The 12,794-nt window shown below is 32.2% G+C and overlaps 1 protein-coding gene across 14 annotated transcripts in view; it reads left to right on the top strand.

Annotated features, from left to right (window-relative positions):
• Window positions 1–12,794, top strand: part of HOMER1 (homer scaffold protein 1) — a 187,064-nt gene that overhangs the window by 114,832 nt on the left and 59,438 nt on the right. For all 14 annotated transcript variants that reach the window (XR_012505302.1, XR_012505306.1, XR_012505296.1 and 11 more), the window contains one exon: window positions 2,665–2,804. Coding sequence is in view for 4 of the 14 variants with exons in the window: in XM_045512325.2 (XP_045368281.1) it covers window positions 2,665–2,804 (140 nt within the window). In the remaining 10 variants the exon portion in view is untranslated. The remainder of the gene's footprint in view (window positions 1–2,664; window positions 2,805–12,794) is intronic.

Here is a 12,794-nt window from a genome sequence, read left to right as displayed (position 1 = left end):
TCCCAGTTTGCCTATTGTTATAGATTATATGTGTAGGTGTAGGGTGTAGGGAGAATTTCTCAGAAACAGTGAGATGTGAGTTTTATTTTCTCAAAATAAGGATGTAGAGGTGAAAGAAATTCATTAAATCTCAGTTTTTATTTATATTTTACACTTTTTATTTTTATCAACTATGATCAAAGAATATAGTATTTGATAATTTTTTCCTTAAATGATTACTATAGAAGTGACTAGCCTCTCTGTTTCTAAGGAGAAGTTATCCTAGTTTTTCAAAAGTTTGTAGTCTAATAAATATACTTCCATGTTTTTTATTTTAATATTTGATTTAAAGATGTAAAATGTTGGCTTTATGAAAGTTAAGGTTTTTAAGGAATAACTAAAGTTAGATGTTTAGAAAATTACACAAAGTTTATATTAAAAAAACAACTAGATGTTTGGAATATGTTAAGTAAAACAAGTTTCACAGTGCTATTTTTAGCATATGTTAAATTTCTGAAAGGTTTCACCCAATACTTTTGGCTACCTCTAGGGTAGTTGGAGAAGCTAGAGAGCAAAGAAGATTGATTTCCCTTATTTCTGTTGGAATTCTTTCTTATTTTCATGAGCAAATATTAATTTTTTTAAACCTCCTTAAAAATAAAACATGTTCTGAGCTTTTTTGTTTTCATTTTAGATATAATGTTTAGGATAACTTAAATATGCCTTTTGTTAAACACAGCTAATGTTCGAGCTTTTGGAAGAAAAGCTTGCTGCAGTGAGATACTGGCATCATTGCAACCTCTATCGCTTTCTTCCTTCTCTCCTTCTTAGTTGCTTCAGCAGCATCACCATTTCTAGCCTCCCCAACACCCATGCCTCATAATCTTTCTTATTTTCCCCCAGAATGTAGTAAGAACCAGAAATCAAATGACTATTCCTCTTCCTCTCTCTTTTAGTCCTAATCTATTTTTGTCCCTCATACTCTTATCATCCAGTTCTAGCAAATCCGTAGTTGCTAATACTGGTTATGCCTTTTCAGGATAACAAGGTAATTTGCCTCTGTTATCATTTCCACTGAATCAGGTCCTGGCCAACTTACTGTTTAGTTCATTGGACAGTGAACCTTGATTATTTTAGTTTGGTTTGGCCTTTCTTGGAGAAAAATTTTCCTGATTTATTGAAACCAAATGTGAATACCTCATGGTTTCTTAGTGGCTGCTTGAAGTTTTTCTAGCTAATTGATATGGTCCATAACTGATCTAGAAATAGTCATTTTGGATATTGTTCCCATTATTCACTTAGTGAGATTTGACTTTGTTGTTGAACAATTTCATGTTGTCATATTATCCTACAAACTATTCATGCATTGACTATCAGTTAATAGGAACAATAGATTTAGGAGAAAGATTTAAAAATAATGAAATTGAAGATCAAACTAGAGGTTCCATTAATAATTGAAAAATAGTTAAGTGATAATGTGAAATCAAGAAAGTAGCCTTTTGATCTTTGATGGCTTGTACAATTTATAACATTATGGAACTATTAGTTAAAATATTTAAATGTGAAATAAAACACATACAACAATATAAAACCAGAAGCCCCAGAAAAGAAAGTTGGTCTTACTACATTAATATTTTCTATATTTCTTCCTAGTCCTTCTTCATATGCAATACTTTTTCTGTGATCTAAATATCTCCTTATATCATCCTTTTTTTTCTAGTTATAAGCATTTTCCTATATTACACATATTCTTCTTGTTTTTATTTGAGGAAATAGTATATTCTTTCAAGCTGACAAATTATGACCCATATCCCTTTTGGACGCTGGTGTTTTAATTTTCTTCCCCAACATAACCTCGTATTTCAGTTGTTAAGTTTTATTGCCCAGAGATTGCAAGGGGTCCACCAAGCTGCTCTTTAACAATCTGGTGCTAGTACCTTCCCTGGTTAATGGGTTTATCAAATGACCTCTCATTCTGATTTCTAGTATCACATTTAGGTAGTCTGATGATGGCAGTCACGAACGTGTCAGCATGAGCTTCATTTTAAATTCCATTTATTTTCCAGTGGGATAAGTTTAATTTACATCCATAGAAATAAGACAGGAAATTTTGCAAAGAAAAATATTTTCATTATGAGTAGCAGGCAAGAAAAGCTAAAATACACTAACATCATTATATATAATATGGTATAGAAATATTTCTGGTTACTTTTCTAAATGACTGTTGGAATTGAAAACAATGGCAGATAAGAAAAATTAAGACTTGTTGAAGATTCATTCTCTTCGCCTTCCTACCCTCCCAAATAAAAAATAAAATCTTGCATTTTTGTCCCATCTTTTTCTTCTCAAGTAATTATTGAATATTTTTTATTCTAATCAATTAATTGATTATATAAATGCAGAAGTTTTTTTGGTTCTTTGAAATTACACTTCTAAATTGTGTTATGTTTACATCTTTTTTTAATGTTTACATTTTTAAATTGTATTCTTTCAATTTTCTTGTGTGTTAAAAAATTGTTTCTCCTTCACAGTTCATTTTTTAAGTCTTTGACTCAAATGTCAATTGAAATATAACCATACTTCATAAGTAAACATACACCAGAGTCTTTTTTAATTTTTAGATGATCTTGTGTATTTTAACATATATAACTCTTTTTTATTTCCACTCCCTTTTTTTTTTTAAAGGAGTCAGCAGGCGGGGATCTTCAGTCTCCTTTAACACCAGAAAGTATCAATGGGACAGATGATGAGAGAACACCTGATGTGACACAGAACTCGGAGCCAAGGCCTGAACCGACTCAGAATGCATTGTCATTTTCACATAGGTACAGTTTCAATTCAACCATCATGATTAAGTAAAATATGTAGATATGGAAACTTACTCAGTTTCAGATAAATCTTGCAAAGTTACAACCCTGAGTGAAAATTCCAGGACAGACTTTTCTTTTTAACTGTTAACCTCAGACCGGTTTTAATAATTTATAGTTTATAGTTGCCTAGATGAACTGGAGTGAGCATTTCCATTACCCTTGTAGAAAAAGGGCTACTGAGCTGATTATAGTACAAATCGTTTTTCAGTGAAACAATATATTATTGCAAATCTCTTCTACTTATTTCTTTTCACAGCCTGTAAAAGGCCCTCTGTTAACCTAGTTTCTATTCTCTTGTATGTTCTTATTCTTACAAAATTTTAAAAATAGATTTCCTACTCTGAAATTAAACTTTACCATCGTCTTAGAGGTGACCTCACTGTATGATTTTGAAGAAGGGAACAAGTTATTGGGGTGACTTTTAGCATGGACCTATTAATTTTAATATCAGATTTATTTTGCATACCAAATAATAGTAAATAAATCTTCATATGCTTCTGAATTTTAAAGAATTTGATACTTTAAAAAGGTGCAATTTATCCTAAATGTGTTCCAAGCTAGTTACATTAATTATTGGCCATACTGTGGGATTTTGGAGGTGTAAGGAGATCTTTGAAACTGAAGTATTGCTAAACAAATACCTATCAGTCATTATCTTAAAACTAATTTTTTTCCTTCTTTGGAAACTTTTGACTAGGCAGTTTTAGTTAACATTAAGAAAACACTTTTCCTTTGTTGTGTTCTTTGGACCAATTAAAAAAATCAACTTCTTGAGCATATTCAGAAGAATTGTGAAATGAGATATTCCAAACTCTTTTTTACGAGAATTTAAATTTTGATTGAATTTGTTGAATATTAGGGACATAGGATTAAACTTACTGAAGACTAACATTGTGGGACCTCAATGGCTGAGGAAGAAGAAATTAGGGTCTTTTTAGGAATGAACGTAGAAAAACTATTTGACTATGAGACTATTCTAATTTGTTCCTAAAATTGCTAACAATTTTGCATAAAAGAGTAGGCACATTTTGGAATTCTCATAGAGCTCATGCTTCAAGTATTGCAGTATAAACATATTCTCTTTTCTATAGCTATAAAAATGAGTGAATCACATGAAAATTTTTGGTTCCACCAACCTGAAGACTGTATGTTTACACTGATTTGTAAATCATACAGGTTTTTAAAATACGCAATTACAATTAAAGAGCAACGTGATTCATACACAGTTTAAAAAAATACTAATGTTGAGGGAAGGAAAAATTTCTTTCCTGTTAAACATATCCATTTAATAAATAAATATGACTGCACTGAACATAATTATAAACTTGATTTCTTTGGCTAACACTTGAACGAGACATGGATTGAATACTGTAGCATTAAGGAGGAAATATGAACTTTTGTATTTATCATTTGTAAAAGCTATTTCTAGTTTATGCACCTAAAAATTTCTAAATGTTTATTATTTTGCTGGCCCTTGGTATTTGGAGTTACTGTGATTGGTCATCTATTGATTTTCTCTGCTCTTGGGAGTCAAATAGAAGTTACTTACTTTGATGTGAAGATATAACTTCTTTGACAACTGGAATATGTAGATTAGCAAAGGAGATATTTGAGTTCTGAAAATAAAACTTAACAGGTCAATTTAAGCTTTTAATTTTGTTAAAGGTATTACATAATCTTACAGTTTTCTTATTATTTAAAAAATATCTTACTTACAGGATTTTAGAAGACTTATTCTCTGAACTTATTTTGATTTTACATCAGTCAATATTAAAGACTATTCACCTCATTACTTGACTGAAATCAAGATTTCTAGCTGAGATAGAAGATTGAGTATTTTATAACTAATGTCAGAATCTCAAAATGTCAGATAGAGAACTCAGAGACATGTAATCTAGGATTTTCCAAACTATGGTAGCCTGAAATCAACTTGGGTTATATAACATATTCTTAAAAATAAAATGTAATAAAATTAAATGGGAAACACCAGAATAAAACCCACGTTAAAAGAAGAAACTGTATGTCACTAACATACATATTTATGTGTGTGCTGTATTATAGGGTAAGATGTCAAAGTTTGAAAGCATGTGCCTTTGGCATATAAAGAGATTAAATCTCTGAAGTTAGGTGATTTGTCCTAGGTCACATAGTTCATTAATAACAACTTTAGGACTACAGCTCAGCTCTTTTGATACTAGTGTGTACTGCCAGTTAATAGTGCGTCTTAATAGAATCCCAGGACCCAAAACAAGTACATTGTTGTATCAGGAAGTTAATAACTGTTCCTATTTTATGAGAACTATAGAGAGATAAGATCAGTGTTTCATGAATTAGAGACACAAAGAATATTAAAATAATTTTTGTTTAAATCTGAAACTCATAAATGTTTAAACTTGATGTATTATCCTTTTTTTTCCCCCATGGCAAAGAACGTTTAAAAATCTGTATTTTTAAGTCTTATTTATACTATTTATTTTTGCCTTTCTTCCTTAGCACTTATTTCAGCAGAAAAGAATGAATGGCAAAAGAGATATTTTGCCAACATTCCTTTGTTCTGGTTGATACCATTTTGCTGCTAAATAAGGAGCAAAATCACTAGAATATCTGTGCAGTTCTTGTTTTTTTTTCTTTTAAAGATGGAAGAATATAGGGAACAGTGACCCAGTCAGTCAAGTTAACTAAGAGTTGATTGTAGTAATAGCTACTTAGCAAGCAATTCAAATCTTATACCTAAATCTTATTAATTCATTAATTAACACACCAAAAGAAGGCCCTGATTTTCATTTAGCTCTGAAAATTTTAGTAATGTGTTTATAGTTTGTCGACTCTCTGTAAGCTTTGTATTACTTGCTTTAAAGAGAAAAGCAAGACTTTTGTTAGCCTTTAAATTTACACAAATTTCCAAGTATCTTTGAAAGAGAGAGTACTATAATGAACTCCCATGAACACATCTCCCAGCTTCAACAGTTAGGGGAAAATGGCCAGTCTTGTTTCATTTCTAATCCTATCCACCCTTCCAGTTTTGTGTTATTTTTAAAGCAAATCCTAGACATACAATTTTATCCACAAGTATTTTTTTTTAATTACTTTTGAACTTAAAAAAAACGTATTTACCAAGCTACTAAATTTTTTTTTATATTTTAATTCATTGGCATTGTAGGGGTACCTTTATTTACTCTTTTCTTTGTTTTTTTAAAAATTACACTGCTGAACTCAGTTTTAAAATGTATGGGCTGCTCAATACTCTTTAGTCAAGTGCTGTAGTCATGTTTTGTGTCTTTGTCATAGCTATGCAGAAACATTCTTATTGAATAAGTTTCAGTAAATTAACAATGTTTTGGTATAGTCTAGGGATGTATAAAATAGGGAGATTATGAGGATGAAAATGTTTAATTTCTTTGGGGAAATGGTATTAAATTTTATCTAAATCACTATTTTTCCTTAAAAAATAATTTTTTAACCTAAATGATAATATCCTTTGGGGACTTAGCAGGTATACACTCTGACCCACTGAAGTGTTGAGGGCATCTTTTGAGACCTTAGTCTTAGAATAGTTATACAGTCGACCCTTAACACAGGTTTGAACTGCGAGGGTCCACTCATATGTGGATTTCCTTCAGTAGTAAATATTACAGTACTACATGATTCACGGTTGAATCTGTGGATGTGGAACCTGTATATGGAGGACCAACTGTAAAGCTATGCATCAATTTTGACTGCATGGAGGGTTGGCACTCCTAATCCCTTGCATTGTTCAAGGGTCAACTGTATACTAAATAAAATAACTTCTTCGTGCTAATAGACCAGCATATATTTATATGGGGAAAGTGTTTGTTCTCTCACTCCAGGGAGGACTTGTTTGCTTCATAACATCAGCTGTATGGAATTGTGGAATTTACTTGTTATTTCTTAATAAAATCTAGGCTTTTTAAAAAAAGATTTAAAGCTATCTAAAATTCTCTTAGAAATAGTTAATTTTATACTATCCCAGTGCTATTAGAGTATAGTGCTGAAATATAATACTGAAAACTAAAACTTTTAATTTTGTTTATTGTAAATTTATGATCCTCAAATATTCAGTAATACATTGATAAATAACTGCTGTCATATTTTTGAGAGTTGAGAGCAGGTATGTATATACAGTAGTAGCTCATGAAGCTATTTTTGTACTGATAAATTTTAAAAACAGTTTGATTATCTTAATGGAAAGTAAGCTTTTTTGAGCACCAATTGTATTTAAATTCTTTTGATATTTAGATAATGTATTCTTACGGTGCTGCTAGATTTTATGCATTTTGGGAGTACTGCATCTATCTTCTATTCAGTTAAAAGAGATTTTTTCTGCCACTTTATGTGTTTCCAGCAGATATTCATTAAAGGATGTAGGCAGAACATTACTGTTTAGTATATTGATTTTGCTTTAAATCATGACTACAATTTCACCCAAATTTATGAAATCTGGGCACATTCATTCCATTTGTATTTAGTAAATTAATTTTTTCATTTATTATCAGAATTTCCAAAAGCTACTACTTTAAAACTGTCACTAGGGATTTTTGTACAATTTCAGAAACTAAATTTCATAGGAAAATGTACATACCAGTTTAGTTACATGTTAAAAAAAAACAATGTTTTATCTTGAATGAAATACATTTTGTACTTAGTTTGAAGATGATACAAACAGGAAAAAATTGAATGACTGTTAAACACTCGGGGGTACTGTATTCTCCACAGCTGTGCCATTTGTCTCTTTCTCATGGATAATAAGCAAAACTCCTAAGATTATAGTTATGAACTAAAATAGAAGTAATTTCTGTGGATCACTCTTGCTTAAATAAAACCATGTATAAAGCTAGGGCTTGATTTCACAAAAAGTGCTTTATCATTGCTAAAAGTGCAGATGAAAAATTTGACTTGTAGTCTTCCCCTTATTGTTACAGTTACAATTGACTTAAATATTGTTATTCTTCCACCATCAAACCTAGAAAATTAGAATTCGTTTTGAAAAATTAATTTGAAGACCAAGACAATTTGTGAGAGATTGCAGTTCAGCAATTTGGAGATGTCAGAACTTCTTTTACCATAATTGTGAACAGATAGCATTTTATAAGAGATGTTATGGTAATTTGGCAGTATGTATAGGTCTGCATTGCTGGGAACTAAGAAGTAATTCATATTTTAAAAAATAAGATGCAGTAAAAAATACAGTTTAGTGACCAAGAATTTTCACTTTATTAGCTTTTTACATATGTATACTTAAATTTCCTATCTTAAATTTTTTGAGAACTTTTATTCTATTTTAATGTCTTCTAAAAATTTTTAAAGACAATGTAAAAATTTGCTAAAGCATTTTGTCAGGCATTATCGCTTAATATGGGTTATTTGCAAGGAGAAAAATACTATTCATATGAGATAATGACATTACTAACACATCTCCAGTAGGGATTAATCCCTTCCCCTCCTTCCCTTCTGCCTTACCATTGTAATTAACTGGAAGAATTTTCGCCAATCCATCCTTAGTGATTATGAGTTTCTATTTTCAGGAAGATAGGTTTGTAGTTAGAGGTGTGGTCATTCACAATGGAACAGATTGACCTTAGATTAATTATGATCTCTTCCCTGTGGCAGGCTTTTAAAAATCCCTTTTCCCCTCTTTCTCTTCTTAAAGACCATAGTGGGGATTCCATTGGAAGGGAGGTGTGTGATATGGACAGTTCTGTTCTAAGACTCAGAGGAAAGTGTTCCTGCTTTGGATTTGGCTTTCCGTCTTTCCTCTTACTAGAATAGTAAGGGATAAGAGTAAGGGGTGAACGTAGGCAGAGACCAAGCAAGCCACATAAATGTGTGAAATTTGTTGTGTACATGACAGTATGGAATTGTGAAGTAAGGTGGAATGTGCAAGGTTCATCCAAAGATACTAAATTAAAAAAAAATAAGACCAGAGAGATGATTATATGACCCATCTGGTTTCTAGTCTGGGCTTTCAAAAGGGATCTTTGTGATTTACATATGGTTTAGCCCAAGGTAAGGATCTTAAGCAAATTCCCAGCTAGTAATATTCATTGCCTTTTAATTCTTGGTGGTGGTATTTGGGAGGATATGATCTGCAGATTTGGAATCCTGAGTATTTGGTGACATACTATTCTGATAGGTGTTATTCTCTCAAACACAAAAATCTGACCATGTCACTTCTCTCCTTAAAATATTTCAGAGGCGTGATGTATGTAGACCAGTCCATAGTCATCAGATGAGGCTTCCCCAGCCTCATCATTTTGTGCTTCTGTAGCATTTACTCCCAATTGCTTGTAGTCCTCCACTTACAACCAAGCAGCCATGCTATTGCTCCTCTGCAAGTCTTTGCTCCCTTGTTTTTGGAATGTTCTCCCTTCTCTTTGGAGTGGCTACGCACACAAACATATAGTACTTTATACTTCCTTGCCCCCAATCTCTGCCTCTAACTTGATCACCAACTGATGAACCCCTATATATCCTTATAAACTCCAGCATCACCTCCTCCAGTAAGCTCTCTCTCATGTCCTCAGACTGAATTATGTGTCTCCTTTGTTAAATTCCTATTGTCTCCAAGCTGACATATGGAAGTTAACATTAGCTTCTCAGTCTCTACTGGGGCAAGGACTGTGCTTTATTCATTAGGGTCACTGGTGCTTAGTACAGTAGGCATTCATTAAACATACGAAGGAAACAGTTTCCCTCACAGAAACTGAGTACATGCTCTGAATGCCCTTTGTACGGTGCTTCAGTCAGCTGAAGTTACACTGGTTCATAAGACCTTGAAGCTAAGATATAAAACTAGTTCTATTTTTGAAAAGCAGTCAGTCTTACCAAACTTGAGATTTGAGTTTAACTGACTTAGTTTAAATTGTCTTCAAAGTTTCATAGTTTGTGTAAAGAAATTTTAAAGATAGTTTTATTAATAATGTTACTAAATACCTAAATAATGTGAAGAATGCTAAAATGTGCATTTTCATTGTAATAGAATCATTTTCATTCTTTTCTTGAGAATAATTGTTCTTTTTATTTCAAAAGAAGTGCAGAGAACAATGATGTATTTTCTGTGAAATGAAGCAATATTTGTATTCTGTGGTTTTAAAACCGGTTATAACCACAGTGTTTTTAAAATTTTGATCTCTTATAAAGGCCAGAATAAGTACTTATTATTTGACTCGAAGAAGTGAATTTAGGGAATATAGAATTTTTTTAATTGAGAATTTTACTATGTACATTTGGCAAAAGTAAAGATGAGGGCCAACTTGTGCTTTGTGGGGTAACACATTAGCCTCACATTTATGCAAATAAGCTGACAATTCACTGAAATGTATTGAAAGTAGTCATGTTTCAGGGCCTACTTTCCTTGTAGAGTGTGTAAAATGTAAATGTGACTAAACAGTTGAAATCCATGTAAATTTTACTTTTATTTGTTTTTTATCAGTTTGCCATTTTCCTTTGACAGTTTAGATTAGCCATATATCCAGTGTAGACAAAATAGTTTGATTTTTTTTTTTAATGACTCTGTCCTAAATTGAAGTCTAAATGTTGATTTTAGAACTTTGGAGATAGAAGGAACTTGCACTACTAAATAGTCCAGACACTTCATTTTACAGGAACGGAAGCAAGTCCAGGGAAGAGGTGTTCAGCGTCACTATTTGCTCATGGCTAAATTAGACCAGAGAGGACTCCTGAGTCGTTGATCATTAGGGTCCATCCTAGTTGAGGCAGCCCTCCTTCTACTAAACTTCAAGAGGATTTATTTTCTGTATCACATTTCCAGATACTCATTGTCTCATTTTTTATCATCGTTCAACACACATTTATCATCACTTACTAAATTCCCCTGCTAGATTCTTAGCTTCTGGCTAAGCCTGATTGACTTGCATTTCTTGGTAGCCCATATTGTTGTTTCTAGTCATTTAGGCATGTAATAGATAGGAAATAAATGTGTTGTGTGAAAAAAGAATGTACATGCTTTTATTGTTACTGAGATGACAGAAAGGGGTCTATAAGTTGGTGCAACTTGATTATTAGCATCAGAAAACATACATATACTAGGAGTGGCTAACAAATATACCAATATGAAGAATAATTAGTTTACCTTTTTAATTCTAATGGGGTCTACTTACCAATTAACATTCCCATATCATTCATAGTTTTATTGAGATATAATTTGCATACTAGACAAGTCATCTATTTTAAGTGTATAATTCAGTGCTTTTTGGTATTTTCAGAGTTGTGCAGCCATCACCACAGTTAATTTTAGAAAACTTTCATTACATCCCTCAAAGCTTTTTACCCATTAGCAGCCACTTCCTTCTTCCCCTTCCTCCTAGAAGACATCCCCTGCCTCTCCCAATCCTAGGCAACTGCTAATCTGCTTTCTGTCTTTGTAGATTTGTCTGTTCTGGACATTTTGTATAAATGGAATCATATAATATGTGGTCTTTTATAGCTGGATTCTTTTATTTAGTGTGTTTACAAGGTTTATCCAAGTTGTAGGATGTGTCAGTACTTCACTTCCTTTTATTGCTGAATAATACTCTGTTAAACCAATCATCAGTTGATAGACACTTGGATTGTTTCCGCTTTCTGGAAGTTCCACCATTGTTATGGATAATGCTGCTATGAACATTTGTGTATGAGTTTTTGTGTGAACATATGTTTTCAATTCTCCAAGTGTATACTTAGAAATGGAGTAACTGTCATATGGTAATTCTGTGTTTAACCTTTGAGAGGAACTGCCTGATTGTTTTGCAAAGCAGCTGCACCATTTTAAATTCCTACGATCAGTATGTAAGGGTTCCAGTTTTTCCACATCATCATCAACACTTGTTATTATCTGTCTTTTTTATTATAGCCATCCTAATAGCTGTGAAGTAGTATCTCTTTATGGTTTTGATTTATATTTCCTTGATGGCTAATGTCAAAAATTTTTTCATGTGCTTATTGGCTACTTGTGTATCTTCTTTGGAGAAATAGCTACTCAGACCATTCGTCCATTTTTAATTGGGTTCTTTGCTGTTGAGTTGTAATTGTTTATATATTCTGATGTTAACTCCTTATCAAATAAATGATTTGCACCTATTTTCTCCAGTTCTGTGGGTTGTCTTTTCACTTTCTTGATGGTGTCCTTTGCAACACAAATGTTGTTAATTTTAGTTAAGTCGCATTTACCTTTTCTTTCCCCCTATGTTGCTTGTGCTTTTGGTGTCATATCTAAGAAACCATTGCCTACTCCATGGTCACAAAGAGTTACACCTATGTTTTCTTCTGAGAGTTCTATAGTTTTAACTCTTACATTTTGATCTTGTTCATTTTGAATATTTTTGTATATGATGTTGGATAGAAGCCCACTTTATTCTTTTGCATGTGGATATCGAGTTATCCCAGTGCCATTTGTTGAAAAGACTGTTATTTTCCTATTGAGTTGTTTTGACATCCTTGTGAAAAGTCAGTTGACCATAAATGTGAGGGTTTATTCTGAACACTCAGTTCCATCCCACTGGTCTATCCTCATGCTATTCTTCTGTATGGTAGCTTTGTAGTACATTTTGAAATTTGAAGATGTGAGTTCTCTAATTTTATTCTTTGTTTTTAAGATTGTTCTGTTTTGAGTCCCGAGAATTTCCATGTAAATTTTTGGATCAGCTTGTGAATTGTTGCAAAGAAGTCATTTGGGATCCTGATAGCAATTGCTTCGAATCTATAGAACAATTTGGATGGCCATCTTAATAATGCTGAGTTATCCATCCATGACCTGTGATGTTGTTTAGTGTTGTTTAATTTTCAGAGTATGAGTTTTTCCCTTCTTTTGTTAAATTTATTCCTAACTATTCTTTCTAATGCTGTTATTAGTGGAGTTGTTTTCTTAACTTTATTTTCTAACTGTTCATTGCTGAATATAGAAATACAATTGATTTTTGTATAGTGATA

This window comes from Camelus bactrianus, chromosome 3 (assembly GCF_048773025.1).
Source record: "Camelus bactrianus isolate YW-2024 breed Bactrian camel chromosome 3, ASM4877302v1, whole genome shotgun sequence".
Lineage (NCBI taxonomy): Eukaryota > Metazoa > Chordata > Mammalia > Artiodactyla > Camelidae > Camelus > Camelus bactrianus.
The sequence above is the reverse complement of the archived record's forward strand: the minus strand, read 5'-3'. Positions and strand labels throughout refer to the sequence as shown.